Source organism: Panthera leo, chromosome C2 (genome assembly GCF_018350215.1).
Source record: "Panthera leo isolate Ple1 chromosome C2, P.leo_Ple1_pat1.1, whole genome shotgun sequence".
NCBI lineage: Eukaryota > Metazoa > Chordata > Mammalia > Carnivora > Felidae > Panthera > Panthera leo.
In genome coordinates, this window is record NC_056687.1 from 140,044,225 (window position 1) to 140,063,526 (window position 19,302).

The window sequence follows — 19,302 nt, forward strand, 5'->3', positions numbered from 1 at the left end:
TGTTCTGAATTTCCACAATGATGTATTGTAGAGTGGGTTATAAATGGCTGATTTCTATCCAGAGAGTCACATGCTCCAGTTCTGGAAGTTTTCTTTTTTTTATTTTTTAAAGTTCTTTTTCCCATTGCCTCCTCCCTGCCCCATCTTCATTTCTGGAACTCCCCATATTTGAATAGTGAATCTCGCAGATTGAACTTCTAATTATCTTACTCTTTTCTTTCCTCTTATTTTATGTTCTTTTATTTATCATCTGCGGGATCTCTTTTGTTGACTTTTCTAAACTTCCTATTGAATTTTCAATTGTGTCTATCACAGGTTTAGCTTCCAGGGGCTCTTTCTCTCTCTTGTTCTTGATGCTTTTTAAAAATAGCAGCCTGCATTTGGTTCGTGGATGTGACAGTGTCTCCTAGGACTCTGTGTGTATTCATTTTAAGTGGTTTTTTTCCCCTACAAGTTGCTTTTTTTAACGTCCTGCGTAGCTCAATTTCTTCCAGTTCCTATTCCTATTTATTTGCTTTGCTCTCTGTTTTCTGTTCAAGGCTTCCTTTAAATGTCAGGTATTGCTGAGACATGGGTCTGTTAGAATGAAGAGTGAGGCACAGAAAACTGGCAGACGTGTGTGTGTGTGTCGGGGGGGGGGGATGGGCAGGCTCTCTCACTGCTGGCCTCTATCCTAGGGTGGCCGAGTGGTGAACTGGCTTTTTCACTGGGAGATCCTGAGATTTTAGTATCTGTATGTCTTTTCTCTGGGGCTGTGCAGTTTCTCCAGAGAAGGATCTGCCTATCCTGTGCTTGGCGGTTTCCCCACCATGGTTATAGAAGTTCTGGGAGCTTGGCTGGGAAAGGGAGGGAGGCAGAGCTCTCACCATTCAGGAGGCAGAATTTCACTAAATTCACCCCTTTTAATTCAGCACCTCACCTTAACTTCCCACTATTCCTGATGTTCCAGAGTCTGGGGCTTCCCTGAGACATTTCTCCAGAGGGTAGACCATTCTTGTCCTGCAATGGTCAGGGAGGGGTAGGACTGCGATTTGACTTTCAGTCAAAACCTATCTTTCAGTCTGTGATGTACATGTTGAGGTGCCAGATCTCCCTTCAAGGAAGGACTTGCTGCCCCAGCTGCTGTCAGCAGGTAGCCTTCAGTTGTCATCCCCCTCGTGTGTTTTTGCTTCAGCTCAAGGTCATGCCCTTCTCTGGTGGCCCACATGCAATGATGGGTGGAGGTGAGACCTGAAGGCTGGGCCATGTTAGCTCCACATGGGACAACTCTGATGGGCCATCTTAGGTCCAGAGCTCCTCATGGGGTTGGCCAAGCTTATTTATTGGGCCTTCTTGACTTCTTCTTCTTCTGCCTGATCCCTTCCATAGCTGTTGATCCCAAAGAGGCTTCCTAATGTACATCCTGCCCTCTCAACACCATCTCGGACTCTGTTCCTGGGGATGCAAACTGGTGACAACAGCCTAGACTTAATCTCCTCCTCCTCGATCCTCTGCAGGAGCTGTGGCAATCCCTGAAGGGGCTGGCAGCTTGAGGCATTCTCAGCAGCTGGGCAGTAGGTCCTTCTGTGAAGGGGCATCTGGAAGGCATGTCCTCATGTCACACTGCCACATTTGATTCTCTCTACCCAGTTCATTGGGCTGGGGGCTGTTTTGTTTGTTTTGTCTTTTAAATTAAAAAAAAAAAAAATATATATATATATATTTTAATTTCCACACTGCCAGCACAGAGCCCGATGCAGGGCTCAATGTAGGACTTGATGTGGGGCTCAAACCCACGAACCACAAGATCATGACCTGTGCTGAAATCAACAGTCAGACACCTAACCCACGGAGCCACTCAGGTGCCCCGGCTGGGGGCAGTTTAACTAAGGATCCCATTCTCAGTGGTGGAACAGGGAGTGGCCTATTATAGGAGGAGTGGGATAGGTTTTGGAAACCAAAGGGCTGGATTTGTATAACTCCTGATGGGTCAACTGTGATTTTAGACAAGTTGCTTCACTTTTCTGGATTTTATTTTCTCTTGTGCAAAATGTGGAAAATAATGCCTATCTCTTAATAATGCCTACCTAGACCTGTTGTGAGGGTTAGAGTCAGTAACTCATGAAAAGTTCCTAGACCCTTTTGCTGCCGTCACTGAAGTGCCACGGGCCAAAATGAAGTTCAATCCCTTTGTGACTTCTGACCGGAGCAAGAACTGTAAAAGGCATTTCAATGCACCTTCCCACATTTGCAGGAAGATTATGTCTTCCCCTCTTTCCAAACAGCTGAGACAGAAGTGCAACATTCGATCCGTGCCCATGTGAAAGGATGATAAAGTACAGGTTGTACAAGGACACTACAAAGGTCAGCAAATTGGCAAAGTAGTCCAGGTTTACAGGAAGAAGTACATCATCTACATTGACTGAGTACAGTGAGAGAAGGCGCATGGCACAACTGTCCACGTGGGCCTTCGCCCTAGGAAGGTGGCTGTCACTAGACTAAAACTGGACAGAGACCACAAAAGGATCCTTGAAGGAGAGGAAAAGGGCAAATATAAAGAAGAAGATTATATTGAGAAGATGTAGGAATAAAGTAATCTCATACACAGCTTTAAATAAAGGCTGTTTGGGAGTTCCTGGATGGCTCAGTCGGTTAAGGTTCTGACTTTGGTTCAGATCATGATCTCACGGTTCATGGGTTGGAGCCCTGCGTTGGGTTCTGTGCTGACAGTGTGGAGCCTGCTTGGGATCCTCTCTTTCCGTCTCTCTCTGTTTCTCCCCCATTTGCATTTTCTCTCTCTCTCAAAGTAAATAAATTAAAAAAAAAAAGGCTGTTAAAATGAAAAAAGAACAAAAAGAAAGAAAAGTTCCTAAGACAGTGCTTGGCACATAATGAAAAAAAAAATATTTTTTCCCTATCTGGATGGTCTTCCTTTACCAGTCTGTGATTCCAGAATCTTCCCAGGGAAAGTATGAAGACCAAAGGAATGGTGGCATATCTGGCTTAAGGTAGATATCAGAATATGAAATGTTTATGGGCCAGTCTGTAGGAATGTTTCTGGCAGCATGTCACAGAGCTCTGTCTTTGTCCCCAAAACATTTTTATTATTTTTAAAAAAGTTCTTAAAAATTTTCACAAACTATAGAAGAAGATATTCTCATTATATATGTATGTATTTCGGCGGATAAAGCTAAAATTACTCCTGATCATCTCCCAGAGGTGATGACTGTTACCAGTTTGACGTGCTGTTTAGTTGTTTATTGATTTCTTTATTTATCCATCCATCCACCTCTTGATCTATTTTACCTCAGAATTTCTTTACTAAAGGACATGTTTCACTGGTGGTGTGGGAGGTGATTTTAGGTGGTACATCAACCCACATAAAATAACTTCGAATCACAGAGTGAGAGTTATTCTCTTTTTTTTTTAATTATTATTATTTTTTTTTTGTACAACATTTAAGTTCTCTGGTAGCAAATTTCACTTATACAATACAGTGTTTTCAACTATAGTCACCATGTTTTACATTTGATGCTCAGATCCTATGTCTTATAGTTGAAAGTTTGTACCCTTTACTAACCGTTTCCTATTTACTCTATCCCCCTAGCCCCTGGCAACCATTTTTCAGATTCCACATGTAAGTGACATCACACAATATTTGTCTTTTTTGGTCTAGCTTATTTCATTTAGCATAATGATCTCAATTGTAGCACGTGGTAGGATTTCTTTCTTTCTCATGGTTGAATAATATTCCATTATGTATGGCAGGTCTTCTTTATGGCTCTTTAAAAAATGCATTTATGTAATATACGGATATATAGAAATACATAGTTTTTGCTTTTACAAATATGCTATCACACCGTACATGTTCTGAAAATTGCTTTGTGGTCTTAAGTCAAGCTCATATTAAAGAAAAAAACCCGTCCCTCCCTTTCTCCTTCCTCCTTTTCCTTCTCCTCTCTTCCCCTCCCCTCCCCTTTATTTCCCCCTTTTGCTTCTCTTAGGGGAGGCAATAGGGGAATCATGCCTGTTGTTTTCTCTACCACAAACAGAGCTCTGATGATTCTCTTTATTCCTGCCATCTTGTGGACACGTGCCAGTGCTTCTCTGGTGTGGGTCTTGAGTAATGGGATTGCTGGATCAAAGGATAAGCTCATCTCAAGTGTCAGTGCGTTCTGCAAAATGGCCTCACCAACAGTCTGTAATCTCACTAGAGTGGCGAGTTTGCCCCATCCTCTCCAACATTCAGTATTATAAAACTTTTCGGATTTTGCTAATCAGACAGATGGGCCTCAAATGGATTCTCATTGTTATTTAATCTGCATTTTCCTGATTGCTAGTGAAATTCAGTGCATTTTCATATGGCTATTTCTCATTTGTTGCTCTACTTCTGTGAATGGTCAGTTCATTTATCATTTTCCTGTTAGGTCATTCCTTTTATTTATCTGTAGAAATCCTTAGTATATTCTGGATATTACTCTTTTTTTATAAACGTTGTAAGTAGTTTCTATAATCAGTTTCTGTTTAAACTTAATTATGGTGTTTTTGTGGCATAGAAATGTAAAGTTTTTATGTAGTTAAATTTATTAATATTTTACTTTCCAGTTTTTATTTCTTATTTCAGTATAATTGATATGTAACATTGTATGAGTTTCAGGTGTACAACATAATGATGTGATCTTTGTATATACTATGAAATGATAATCACAATAAATGTACCATCTGTCACCATACATAGTTACAAAAATCTTTTTTTTTGTGATAAGGACTTCTAAAATTTACCCAGCAACTTTCTTTCTTTTTTTTTTTTTTTTACTTTATTTATTTATTTTTTTAATATATGAAATTTATTGTCAAATTGGTTTCCATACAACACCCGGTGCTCATCCCAAAAGGTGCCCTCCTCAATACCCATCACCCACCCTCCCCACCCTCCCACCCCGCATCAACCCTCAGTTTGTTCTCAGTTTTTAACAGTCTCTTATGCTTTGGCTCTCTCCCACTCTAACCTCTTTTTTTTTTTTTTTTTTTTTCCTTCCCCTTCCCCATGGGTTTCTGTTAAGTTTCTCAGGATCCACATAAGAGTGAAACCATATGGTATCTGTCTTTCTCTGTATGGCTTATTTCACTTAGCATCACACTCTCCAGTTCCATCCATGTTGCTACAAAAGGCCATATTTCATTCTTTCTCATTGCCACGTAGTATTCCATTGTGTATATAAACCACAATTTCTTTATCCATTCATCAGTTGATGGACATTTAGGCTCTTTCCATAATTTGGCTATTGTTGAGAGTGCTGCTATAAACATTGGGGTACAAGTGCCCCTATGCATCAGTACTCCTGTATCCCTTGGATAAATTCCTAGCAGTGCTATTGCTACCCAGCAACTTTCAAACATGCAATACAGTAGTATTAATTATAGTCACAATGTTGCACATTACATTCCCATAATTTATTCATTTTATAACTGGAAGTTTGTACCTTTTGACACCCTTCACCCATTTCACTCACTCCCCAACCCCTATCTCTGGCAACAACCAATCTGTTCTCTGTATTATGAACTTTTTTTCTGTTCAATTTCCATGTAAAAGTGAGATCACATGGTATTTGGCTTTCTCTGACTTACTTCCTTCCAAATTTTAGTATTTATCTAAGAATTTTGTTTAAAAGAGTCTTTTTGAATTTAAGATTATAAACACATTCTAAATTTTCTTCTTTTTCATGTTTTTTAACTTAAAATCTTTAATCCATGTGGAATTTATTTTTGTGAATGGCAGGAAATCTAATTACTTTCTTCCAAATTGGTAGTCATTTGTTCTAAAAATTATTTATTACATACTTCATTTTTTATCCAATGATTCAATATACCACACCAATACAATCATACACCAAATCCCTATTATATGTGTAGGTATGTTTAGGGTTTTTCTCTTTTTGTACCATTAATTTATTTGTCTATTTCTGCTCCAATGCCCCCTTTAAAAATTTTACTGAAAGCTTTATAATATATATTTGACAATTAGTATGGCAAATACCCTTTCAGTGCTCTTTTTCAAGATTGTCTAGGACATTTTCTTTCTTTCTTTCTTTCTTTCTTTCTTTCTTTCTTTCTTTCTTTTTGTTTTTTTTATAAATAAAGTTTATTTATTTCTTCTGAAAGAGAAAAAGAGAGAGTGCAGGAGGGACAGAGAGAGAGAGAAAGAGAGAAAATCCCAAGCATGCTCCTTGCTGTCAGCGCAGGGCCTGATGTGGGGCTTGAACTCGTGAACTGTGAGATAATGACCTGAGCTGAAATCAAGAATCAGACGCTTAACCATCTGAGCCACCCACGCACCCCAAACATTTTTTATCCTAATAAAGAAAGAAAGAAACAAAGAAAGAAAGAAAGAAAGAAAAGAAAGAAAGAAAGAAAGATGTTTTTTTCTATAGAATTCGCTTGGGGATTTTAATTGAGATTTCTTTGAATTTGTAAATTAATTTGGGGAGATATGTTAAGGACTGCTTTTATGCAATAAATTCAGTAAATTTTTAGAGTTTTTTTTATGGAGGTATTATATATTTCCTGTTTATTTATAGTGATAATAGTTTTCATTGCTATTGTATATGGGATATTTCTTTTTTTCCCAATTCATTATTATTGGTTTATAGTAGAGCTGTTAATTTTTGTATATTGATCTTGTATTCAGCTACCTTGTTGCAGCTTTCTGTCAATTAATTCTCAAGGTTTTTCCTGTTACATATTTATAATACCTATAGAGCTTTTTTCTTTTACATTACTTACTGAATTGGCTAGGTCCTCTACTATAGTTTTAAATAGTAGCAGTGATAGCAGGCATCCTTGAATTGTACCTGATTTGAATGGGAAAGATTCTAATTTTTGCCACTAAGTATAATTTTTGCTTTGAGTTTTTATGTTTCCTTCTGTTCTAGCTTGCTGATTTTTTTTAATGCATTGGATATTAACTTTTATCACCAACTTTTCTATCATCTATTGAAATGTTTGTGTGTTTTCTTCTTTGACCTGTTAATGTAATTCAGTATATAAGATTTAAAAAAATGTAATCTAACATTGAATTCCTGGAATCAATAATATTTTTTCATTATTTAAATACTCTCCTATGTAAACATTTTTCATATATGTTCATACATGAGATAGATAGGCCTATATATATTTTTCCTTGTGTATTCTTTTTCTGGTTTTGATATCAATATTATGCTAACTTCATAGTGTTAATTAAAAATCTTAAATTAAAAAAAATTTATTTTAGAGAGAAAGAGTATGTGAGTGGGGGAGAAGGGCAGAGGGAGAGAGAGAGAGAATCGTAAGCAGGCTCCATACTCAGGGCGGAGCCTGATGTGGGGCTTGATCCCATGACCCTCTGATCACAACCTGAGCCAGAATCAAGAGTTGGATGCTCAACCAACTGAGCTACCCAACAGGTGCCCTTAATTAAAATATTTTAAACCTTTTTCTGTGATCTGGGCTTATTTATGTAACTTAGAAGTTAAAAAAATTTTTTTTAAATGTTTATTTATTTATTTTTTATTTTGAAATTATTTTAATTTACAAATACAAAACATCTTGGCAGACACAAAAAGAAAGAAAAATACAAAGCATATAGACAGAGAAAGCTCCATGAGCTTCTCAAATCCTCACTTATTCACCATTCCCCAAGATGAAAAACCCTTCTAAAAAGGTATTCAGCCACCAACAATGATGTTATTAATAGGGATATGGATCAATTTCACAAAAAAGCCAATGAATCCCATTATAGCAAATCCTATTGCTGTTGCCATGGCAATCTTCTGGAATTCTTTCCTATCAGGTTTAGTGCACCTTTTGACCAGCTGAATTGAGTCCTTCACAAACTGCCGACTCAGCTCAACGAACTGCATTACCTGATCCATGATGCCTGCCCGCCAACCTCTCAGACGCCCTTAATGTTTATTTTTGAGAGTGAGAGAGAGAGAGAGTGGGGGAGGCGTAGAGAGAGAGGGAGATACAGAATCTGAAGCAGGTTCCAGGCTCTGAGCTGTCAGCACAGAGCCTGACACAGAGCTTGAACCTACAAACCATGAGATCATGGCCTAAGCTGAAGTCCAGCGCTTAACCAGCTGAGCCCCCCAGGTGCCCTGTGTAACTTGGAAAATTTAACCTTGAAAGCTTGACAGAACTCACCTACAAAATCAAATGGACCTGATACAATTTCAGGAAGGAGACGTTTGCTTATCTTTTATATTTCTTTTATGGTTAGTGTTATACTTAGGTTTATAATTTCCTTTTTTTTTTCTTTTACCCAGACATTTTTTGAGTTCACATTCACATTGAGGGGTTGGGAGGAAGTGACTATCAATTGTTTTGTGAATTTTAAATTATGTTACAATATGATCTGCATGATGTTTGCGTTTTGAATAATTTCAGGTTTTCTGTGTGGCCTGATACATAGTTTTTATAAATGTGATGTGTGTTTGCTTACAAATTATTGACTGCAAAATTTTCTTTTTGTATCTTTAGTTCAAGTCTGATGGTTATTTTATTCAGATCTGCCATATTATTAATTGTGTTATATCTATTTGTAGATTTCTAAGTAAGGTATCTAAAAGGCTTTTGTTGAATTGATTATGTTTTCCTTGTCTCCTTTACCTGTAATGTCTTGGAACTTACCTGTCCTACCTCATTTCTTCTGGAGGTTATCTTTACGTTGAAAATAATTGATATAATTTACGTTTTTTAGAGCTACAGCCCACATGGTCCAGAACTATCTTTAGAGCCAGATGCTCTGACCCTGTATACTCTGGATGATTGTGACAGGAATAATTGAGTTCCACAAACCTTCATTTTCATTTTTTATTTTTAAAGCTTATTTATTTATTTTGAGAGACAGAGAGAGACAGTGCAAATGGGGAAAGGGCAGAGAGAGAGGGAGAGACAGAGAATCCCAAGCAGGCTTCTGCCAGCACAGAGCCTGATGCAGGGCTCGAACTCACGAAACTGTGAGATCGACCTGAGCCGAAACCAAGAGTCGGACGCTCAACCAACTGAGCCTTGCAGGTGCCCCTCCACAAACCTTTAGTAAGAACCTGCTATGTGCTAGGACTTGAGCCAGGCACTGTGGCTATGAAAGATGAGTGAGTTGGTTCTTGCCCTCATGACATTCATAGTCTAGTGAGCAGGCTGACAAGTAAACAAATTATAACATCATGTGACAAGTGATAATAGAGGCACAAACAGAATAATGGGGTGTATGGAGGGTGAATGTCACACTGATGCTCCCTGTGAGTCATCCCTTCCAGTTTTGTGTAGTCCCTTCCACCTTGAATCTGGGCTGTGTAACCAACCTGTGATTCATTTCTTACCAAGAGAATGCAGCAGAAATGACACCGACTTTCATTTCATATTTTTAATCCCCTTGAAAAATCGGGCTGTATTCTGAATTTCTTGGCTTATTAACTGCTCCCCAGCTGCACCTATTGTGCTCTTTATTTTTATTGTTTTCAAGATCTAACTGGTTCTTTTCCCAATACTTCTTTTAATGTTTCTACCTGTTGGTTCCATTAACTTTGTTTCCTTGGGTGTTAGTTCTGTTTGTTGAGTTTAATACCTCCTTTTCCTGCTGTTAGTTTCATACAAATATTAGAACATTATTGCTTTTGTACTCATCTGGATAGTTGAGATTTCCTGTTGTATGCCCTATTGCCTGTAATGGAGAGACAGTTGACATGGTGCTGGTAGGATGCGAGTATCCAGTTATCTGATGGTGAGAATCCATGTTACGTCTGAGTTTCCCCAGCTACCCCAGGCACTGTATGGCCTCTTTCCTCCAAGCATCCATCCCTCTGCTTCATTCTGCTTGGCATAAATGGCATGGGATGAACCACCTGGCTGCATTACCTGTTAATGTCACCAGGCATGTGGTCGATTGCCTCTCCCCTCCCGTTTGTGTACCTTTTTTTGCGATTTCCAAGCTTGGGCCTCTTTTGGGCAGCTCCCACCTTCACAGAAGCCCAGTCCCGTTCATGGATTGTGCTGGGGTTTTCTCCTTTGACCTGACTGCATCTGCTTTCTGTCTTTGTTCCTGAGATGTTCATCTTTAAGAAAAATGACTTGGGATAAAAATATAACCTGGGATTGAGAGCTGGCATGACAGATAGGAAATTATGATTGTTCATTTCAGCCTAGAATTTAGACCTGTTAAGATCATTTTGAAATTTGAGTGTAATATAAATAAAGACTTGGAATTTAGCTTCAAAAGGGCAATTATACCAGGATAGAATGGAGAAAACCCAGTTTGGTATTAATTTGTGAAGAAAATTATAGGGCATTTGGTTTATTACAAGCATTAAAAGGTATGATACAAGGCTGTGGATGTGATTACTAAAAAAGCCAATGCAGGACATCCTAAGATGGTGAAGTAGAAAACCCTGCTTCTGTCCCCCAGCAAAGATCAACAGTTTAGGCAGCTCTCCATGAACGAATACAGTTCTAGGAGAGATCAGGATTCCACTTAAACTTCAGCAACACAGTGAAACCAAAAGCCTGAGAAACATGTATCTCAATAAAGCTGGAAAAAAAAACATAAACAAAAATGGTAATGCAACTTTAGGTTTTATTTATTTATTTATTTATTTATTATTTATTTATTTTATTTTATTAAAAATTTTTTTAAAAACATTTATTTATTTTTGAGAGACAGAGAGAGACAGAGAACAAACAGGGGAGGGGCAGAGAGAGAGGGAGATATGGAATCTGAAGCAAGTGCCAGGTTCTGAGCTGTCAGCACAGAGCCCGATGCCCGGCTTGAACTCATAAGCTGTGAGATCATGACCTGAGCTGAAGTCGGCTGCTCAACCGACTGAGCCACCCAGGCGCCCCAAGGTTTTATTTTTAAATGTGAAACATTTTTAAAAGAGATGTTTCACAACATTGATATATAATTTTTTTTACAAAGAAATGTTTGTTTGTATCTTCTTCCCTTATTTTATTAGGATGTGATATTAAACTATTTTATGTTGATTTGTGAGGGCTTTATATGTATTGCCTCTTTGAAGTCACATATATTGTGTATGTTTTTCTAGTTGTGATTTCACATTTTGTGTATGATAACTTTTGCTTCTTTTTTTTAAAATAGTTTTTAACCTTTATTTATTTTTGAGACAGAGAGAGACAGAGCATGAATGGGGGAGGGTCAGAGAGAGAGGGAGACACAGAATCTGAAACAAGCTCCAGGCTCTGAGCTGTTAACACAGAGCCCAACGCGGGGCTCGAATTCACGGACCATGAGATCATGACCTGAGCTGAAGTTGGATCCTTAACCGACTGAGCCACCCAGGTGCCCCAACTTTTGCCTCTTAAATGTTTAAAATTTTGATTAGTTTTTAAATCTGAATATTTTGCATCATGTTTAAAAGTGTCTTCCTCCTCTAAGATTATAAAATATCCTTCTGTATTTTCTTCTAGTGTTTTTGTAGTTTTATTTTTATATTGAAAGCTTTGATCCACTTGAAATTTATTTTTGGTCATGTGCAATCTGAAGTCCTATCGTTATTCTTTTCTGAATTTTTAACTAACTGCTCCAATGTCATTAGGATTTTTGTGTCGATATTTGCAGTTGAGATTCTTTTGTATGCCACCTTTGTCAGGATTGTGCTAACCTTAAAAAATGAATGGAGAGGATTTTTATGGAAAATACAAAGGAAAATATACTCTGAAACAGAGTGACATGATATAAATCTCTCACAGTTCTCTGCTTAAAATCAGTGGTATTCCCATGCCCTTAGGATAAGCCAGCATTTCCTGGCTAGGCTTCAAGGCCCTTTGTATCTGGCCCCTTTTTCCCTGAAGCCTCTCTGCTTCCTCTCTGCTCTGTCTTGCCCCCTTCCTTCCACCAGGGTAGTCAGCATTGTGAAGGTCAGGATTTTTGTGGTGTTTTGCTTTCTGCTGTACCTCCAGCACTCAGAAAAATGCCTGGCACATTGTAAATGCTGGTAATATTAGTTATAGGAAAAACTTGCAATTCCTGGAAAAAGCCACTGTATCCTCCAAACTTCCATGTGAACTCACCTCTCTTTTGGGTACCTTCTCCCCATACTTCGTGTTTAGATAAACGTGTCCTTTGCGACTCAACTTAGATATTACCTACTCTGCAAAAACCATCTCGAGCCTGGGTTAGGTACCCATGGAGCATCAGTATTGTGCTGCTAATCATGCTGTATTTTAATAGGAATTTCCTATGTATGGGGAGGAGGCTGGGAGGGACTCCCTGTCTAAAACTATCAATAGGGTCCATTTGGGGGTTGAACGTGATGCTAAGTCTCTCACAGTGTGAGGAGAGCTACCAATATTGGGTCTAAAAGCCACTCCAGGGCCTTCTGAGGAAGAGCTGACTCGGAAATGATGCCATCGGGCACATCGTTCTAGGTGCCAAATGACTTGGAAGGCTAGAAGGGGTTCATTTTCAGAATCGCAGGTGGTCAGCCTGGCAGGAAATGCTGTGGCTCTTTCCCACCCTTTCCCATGTTTGCTCTCTTTTTTCCCTAAGCCAAGTGAAGATGCAACTCGAAGAGACTTGAATTCAGGGGCTGGAGGCATCTGCAAGAATGGGAGTGTGGCGTCCCATTCCTCAGATGGAATACTGCTGAGGCGGTGGACTGGGATCTGGTGGCGGGCCCTGGGCCTACCTGAGCAGGGCAAAGGAGAACTGGAGAGAGACGGTGGTGTGACCCGAAGCAACTAGCCGGTGTCCAGGGCAAAAGGAGTGCCTGCTGGGCAGTGGGACTCCAGCCGGAAGCTGCTGTGGGAGCACCGTCGGGGGCAGGAGCTAAAGAGGGGACCTGAAAGAGCTTGACTAGGGCTGGACCTCCCCTCAGGAACCCTGCGGTGCAGACGCCTCCCAGGGCTCCTGAAGGATGTGCACCATGTGCTACGTGAGACGTGGAGCATCAGTTATAGGCGATACTTTTTCTTCAACCTCCCCACCCCCGCACACAGGAGGGAGAGAGCAAAGGTATTCCAGACTTCTACTCTACTCTTCCCCTCGTGAGGTAGCCTGACCTGGGGGAGAAGAGGGAACATTTATGTCAGAGTTTAAACATGGAATTTTAATAGCTAAAAGTGACCAGAAAGCTACAGGATCTGCCTGAGATGTGAGGGGAAAGAGTGATATAACACAACCGGGGAGAGTATTTGGAAACAAAGAAAACCATTTTATCTTTGTACTCTACTTGGTTCACAGGATTCAGTGAACTGGTTATACTTGTTCTCACGCTCGTCCCTATCTTGCTTTGGTTTGTAAGCTCCTCGCAGGTGAGACTTTGTAGCCCGGTACCTGTTACATAGTAGGTATTTCATAAATATTTGTTGAATGAATGAATAAATAAATGAGTGCACGAGTGGATACGAGGTGCTAAGCGAAGTGAGTCATCCCAGGTAAAGAATTATTTTACATACTGATGTACTAAAACTTATTGAGGGATAAATTGGTCTGGATTCAGTAAAGGGAAAGAAACCATACAGCAATTTGAGCAGGGAAAGTTTAATATAGAGAATTATTAGCTATGACAGAGGATTGTGTAATGAAGCATTGGTAAGAAGTAGATCTCTAAATAATATAGGACCAGCAGGTATATGGAGCAGCTCCCACCCCTAGGGCTGAGGTCAAGTGCCCAAGGAAGAATTCATCCCCTTCAGCGCTGAGCTCCAGACCTTGCTGGAGAGGCCCAGGCCGTGGCTCACCGAACAGTTGACGGGTTGCTGTGAGGTCTTCTGGTGGAATTTGCTGGAAATCTGCCAGGGAAATCTGTTCATGGGGAGGTGTCTCACAGAAGGTACGCAGCTACAAAACTGCCTGGGGGTAAAAGGGGAAGCTGGCTGCCAGGAGTTGGGGAAACCATTTATACTCTAGGAGCTATATTTGTGGTGCTAGAAAAGTGGCTCCTGCTGCAGGAGCCAGGTGCTGGATCTTCAAGAGAACACACACCAGGATGCAAGCTCCTTCCTGCAATCTTTCCAGTGCCCTCTACTGACAAAACTTAACATTTAGTCAGTAGACGAAGGAAAAATGTTTAAAGGGCCCAGATCCATTTTCATAGAGCAGGCAGGGAAGAGTAAATTTGGATCTGAAAGGCAACAGCTTGCTAAAAAATATGGGGGAATTTATATACATAAAGTGTGCTGGCCTGCTCTCTGAAGTAGAAGCTTGTGTACATAACTCTTTTCTTTTATATCCTCCCTTCCTTCCTCCCTTCCTTCCTTCCTTCCTTCCTTCCTCCCACCCTCCCTCCCTCCCTCCTTCCCTTCTTTCTTCCTTCCTTCCTTCTCCCCTCCCTTCCTTCCCCCCCTTCCTTCCTTCCTTCCTTCCTTCCTTTCAGTTGAGGTCATTGACAGTACTTTTCTGCAATTTCTGTACTTCCTAATTTCCTGAATTCTAGCGGCAGCTTTCCCTACCTTTACTCCCTCAATACTTCCAATATCTAGAATGATTTGTTTTCCTGAACAAAATCATGGCTGACAAATTCATAACTTTGCTTTTGTTAATTACTTAGGAACATGGCTAAGAATGTACATTGCTGAGCAATAAGGTTACACTTTAAGTTTTACATCCTTACTTTAACACCAGGTTATTAGTCATCTTTTCTCCTGCCTTGAAAAACACTTGCAGCCTTCTTCCTGTGGCCTGAGAAAGCAAAGCCAGTTCACTGAGCTCTTTTGAAAGGCACTTCCACATACCTTATCTCGTTTGATCCTCAAAATGGCCTTGTGACAGGCAGGAAGGCAATAATTTATGGATCTATCCATCTGTCTATGCATTCAATAAATACTTATTGAAACACTATGGATGTACCAACTCTAATGGGATTAGAGAATTAAAAGATAAACCGCTTGCCTCCAGGGATGTGCAGTCAAAAAAGAAACTTAGTGTGATATGATAAGTATGGTATGATAAGTGGTGAGATGTATTCTGGGAGCCCATATAGAAAAAAGAGACTAATTTTGTTTCCATCTTCAACCACAAGTGAATATTTGTAATACAATAGAAGGTCTGTATTTTGGTGCAGATATCTTAATTTTTCCCTTGGGTGTTCTTAGACTCCCTCAAGTAAATTTTCAGTGGTGTTCCTAGAGTCTGACTTAGGCAAAGTTGAGCTTAGAGGAAATTGGGCTTTATTTATGAAGCTTTTGGTTTTATATAAGCGAGAGATCTCATGCAACTCTCACAATCACCCTGTGATTTGAGCATTGTGACCCTACTCCATCTTTTATAGTTGGACAAACTAAGGCTCCAGAGAGACTAAATTTGCTCAACTGGACACACAGCTAGGACTAAGTGTCAGGGCTGGATAAGAACCTGACCTATTTCGGGGTGCCTTGGGTGACTCAGTTGGTCAAGCGTCTGATTCGATTTCAGCTGAAGTAATGATCTTGCTTATGAGTTCAAGCCCTGCATGGAGCTCTGCACTGGCCGTGTAGAGCCTGCCTGGAGTTCCCTCTTTTTCCTTCTCTCTCTGCCCCTCCTCGCTTGTGTTCTCTCTCTCTCTCAAAATAAATAAACTTAAAAAAAAAAAAAAAAAGAACCTGACCTGTTTCTACAGGCTTGAAGCATGTTTGCTGATGCCACAGGATCTCTTAGATGCTGCAAAGCCTTTTTTTTTTTTTAAGAAGGAAACTTTGAAACTTAGTTTAGGCAAATAAGTGGCAAGTGATTTTGGATTGCTGATCTTACTTTTTTGCTTTACATTCTTTTTCTTATTTTTGGCATGACTGCTTTTCTCATCAAGAAGAGGTTATCCTGTTTTTAGGTTTGACTCTTGAGCTAAGCTGAGGTGCTTCTTTGTCAGGCTGTGGTGCCTGGCCTGATGGCCTGCTAAATGGCTTTCTACCTAGGATCCTCCTTACTACAGATCTAAGAAGGCCTGAATTTGCCTAGAAATATATATATATATTGGACATTAATTAACTTTGGCTGGATTATGAGAACAGGAAACCACTTGAGAATAGAATAAGCCATTGTTAATCTGGTGAAACAGAAGAAGTGGTCCTGTGTTCCGAAGGAGGCATTTTCCTTGGTGTCAAGTAGATACTGAATGTCTTCCTTTTCAAAAAAGTTGCTAAAGCAAGACAAGAACCCTCCCTTTTGCCCACTGCGCACTGAATATAAAGTCTGCAGAGTGGAATTCTGCCTAATCAGCCTTGCTTTCTAAGCTTTCACACAATCAGTAATGTTGGCTTGTTCTGAGGTTTCATTTAAATCTTCATGGATTTTTGAAAACTGAAGCTTTGCCCAGACTGAGACAAGCAACCCTACCCTTTCGAACATTAATTTATTTCTTATTTTGGGTTGACTATTTCCAAACATAGACCACTTTCTGTACTGCTTGTCCTCGTAGAAGAGTTTATAATTCTCTCATAGAGGGTTTTACATGAAAATGCCCATATGTTATAGTTTTAGAAAAAAAATATTTCGAGCAGTGAAACAAGAATGGGTTATATCCAAATCCTGTCGCTGTCTGAGAATTCTAGTTTTAAAATGTGTATTAGAGTGGCTAAAAGTGTGGGGTCTTGTTAAGAAGACCTGAGTTTGGATCTCATTTTTGTTAATTCATTTTTTTATTAATCTTTACTGAGTTACTTTTCCTCCCTACGCCCAATTTTGTTATGTGAAAAAGGGGGATGTAGCTGGTATCTCCTGTTGGTCTTGTTGATCTATGTTTTACCATAAGGTAAAAATTATTTTACAGACTCAGTGGCTTTCAGCACCTTTCCCCCTCTCTGGGAAAAGTTGCCTTGGCTGGTTCCTATTTGCCTTGCTAGATGGATTCTTCATTCGTCTCCTCCCTGCTGTGTGCTGTGGGGCCGAACCTTAGGGACTGTCTCCACCAGCAGGAGCAACACATGTTTTTGGGGATATGACATCAGCATATTAATACTCACTTTGCAGAGTGGTTGAATGAGAGGATAAATGGAAAGCACTTGGTTTCCACAAGTTTACCATGGCCAGGAACCGTGCTCTTATGTCAGAATACGGTGACAAGTGTCAGATGTCAGAAGGTGACATTCCCCTCCTCCAATTTTCTCAATCTTTTTTGTTTTCCCCCATGATATACACTAGTCAGGGCATTTCTCTCTTCCCAGGAGTGGGTGATATATAGGTTTTCTCTCCTCCTCTTTCTCAATCCCAACATATAGTCCACAACCTCCATCCTTGTCCCACCTTCCAAGACTCAAAAACATGTCTGCCAGAAACTAAGTAAGACATCTGTCTGTGGTAGTGGGGGGACACATTAATCCTGCTGTCATTCATTGGTGCCTGCTTTCGCCTAGACACTGTGCTGACATGCCTGATTTGCGTTTCATGATTGCACTATTTTATACATGTGAATTAAGCTGCCACAGACTGTACTATATTTCCAGCTTGTTACTTTAAGCTGGAAGGATATCCTAAAAAAGCTGGTGAAATATACTCAGAAGAATATTAATAAGTTTAGGAGAGATCATGATTAGTTAATAAAAGAAGACAACAAAGGAGAGGAGAGGAAATTGATTTCAACCTGAGTTAGACAAGGGACAGAAAAAACACATTTTGAACCTTGTGTACGTTCATTTTTGGCTAGAATTTTAAATGTTGTTTTTATAGTGATTATTTTGTTGTTTTATTTCCTAGAAGTTTTTGGGTGGATTGGATGATACATTATGAATCAAGAAAATGGAACCCGAGTATTGTTTGGACAGTTGATGCTTAAGAAGCTGATTTTTGTTGTTTTAAACTTTGTCTGAAGCACATTTTTACAACTGAATGAGGTACCTGTGGGGATTGATAGAAAACATTTGCAAAGTGTTTTGTTCTTAGAGCAAAGCCTTTTTATTTGTGGAGGAGTTGGCATTAATGCACCTTTGTGTAAGACCTTAGTTTGGACCCATTACCTTAATATTGACCTCAGAATCTGTCATATGCTGGAATCTCCAGTAGCTTTTACACCAGGAATATTGGGCTTAATGAGCTTTTAACAAACCAGGCAGCATTCAGAGATGAAGAAATGTCCCTTGGCCCTTTGACATTTTCCCCAGGAGTCCTGGGCAGCACTGAGTTCACCCATTCCTTAGCACTCAAAGCATTTCCAGCCTGCAGTAGCATTTTTAGTGCTTTGCTTTGAGCTCTAAAGTACAGTGGCCCATGTGTGGACTTTGGAATTAACAGTCTTGGCTTTAAATGTTGGTTCTTCCGTTTACTAGCCGTGTGATCCTAAGAGGTTTCCTTAATCTCCTTGAGCTTTGGTTTACTCATTTGCAGTAAGAGGATAATAATGGCAACTTGGGAGTCTTGTTTTATTTTTATCTTTAAGATTAAAATATATATACAAATAATACTTTTATAAATATAATATATATATTCGTTGTGTATATATATGTATATACATACATATGGAACGTAATTTTAATTCAAATATAGTTAACATACTGTGTTTATATTCATTTCAGGTACACAATATAGTGATTTAGCAATTCCATATATTACTCAGTGCTCATCATGGATAAGTGTGCTCTTATTCCCCTTCACCTATTTTGCCCATCCCCCACCCACCTCCCCTTTGGTAACCACCAGTTTGTTCTCTATAGTTAGGAGTCTGTTTTTGGTTAGCGTCTTTTCTTTCCCTTTTTCATTTGTTTCGTAAATTCCACACGTGAGTGAAATCATATGATATTTGTCTTTCTCTGACTGACTTATTTCCCTTAGCATAATACTCTCTAGCTCCATCCATGTTGTTGCAAATGGCAAAATTTCATTCTTTTTGGTGGATGGCTGAGTAATATTTGACTGTATATATGTATCATGTCTTCTTTATCCATTCATCAATTGATGGATTCTTGGGCTGCTTCCATAATCTGACTATTGTAAATAATGCTGGAATAAACATAGGGGTACATATAACCCTTTGAATTAGTGTTTTTGTATTCTTTGGGTAAATACTCAGTAGTGCAGTTACTGGATCATATGGTAGTTCTGTTTTTAATTTTTGAGGAATTTTCCATAGAGGCTGTACCAATTTGTATTCCCACCAGCAGTGCATAAGGGACCCTATTTCTCTACATCCTCACCAACACCTGTTTCTTGTGTTTTTGATTTTAGTCATTCTGACAGGTGTGAGGTAATATCTCATTGTGGTTTTGATTTGCACTTCCCTGATGATGAGTGATGTTGAACATCCTTTCATGTGTCGGTTGGCCATCTGGATGTCTTCTTTGGAGAAATGACTGTTCATGTGTTCTGCTCATTTTTAAATTGGATTATTTGGTTTTTGGATGTTGAGTTGTATACTTTATTTATAT

General features: G+C 39.4%; 1 protein-coding gene and 1 pseudogene across 1 annotated transcript; one reads left to right on the forward strand and one right to left on the reverse strand.

The window, feature by feature from the left end:
• Positions 1–2,153: 2,153 nt before the first annotated feature.
• LOC122198605 lies at positions 2,154–2,564 on the forward strand (annotated as a pseudogene).
• A 5,054-nt stretch (positions 2,565–7,618) lies between these two features.
• On the reverse strand, positions 7,619–7,899 carry LOC122198606 (protein transport protein Sec61 subunit gamma-like). The gene has a single exon (XM_042903312.1). The coding sequence runs from the start codon at positions 7,887–7,889 to the stop codon at positions 7,683–7,685; it is 207 nt and encodes a 68-aa protein (XP_042759246.1). The 5' UTR covers positions 7,890–7,899; the 3' UTR covers positions 7,619–7,682.
• Positions 7,900–19,302: the final 11,403 nt, after the last annotated feature.

What these genes read in the sequence shown, in the direction of transcription:
- LOC122198606 (XM_042903312.1), bottom strand. Translation starts at nt 7,889, where the DNA reads ATGGATCAGGTAATGCAGTTCGTTGAGCTGAGTCGGCAGTTTGTGAAG.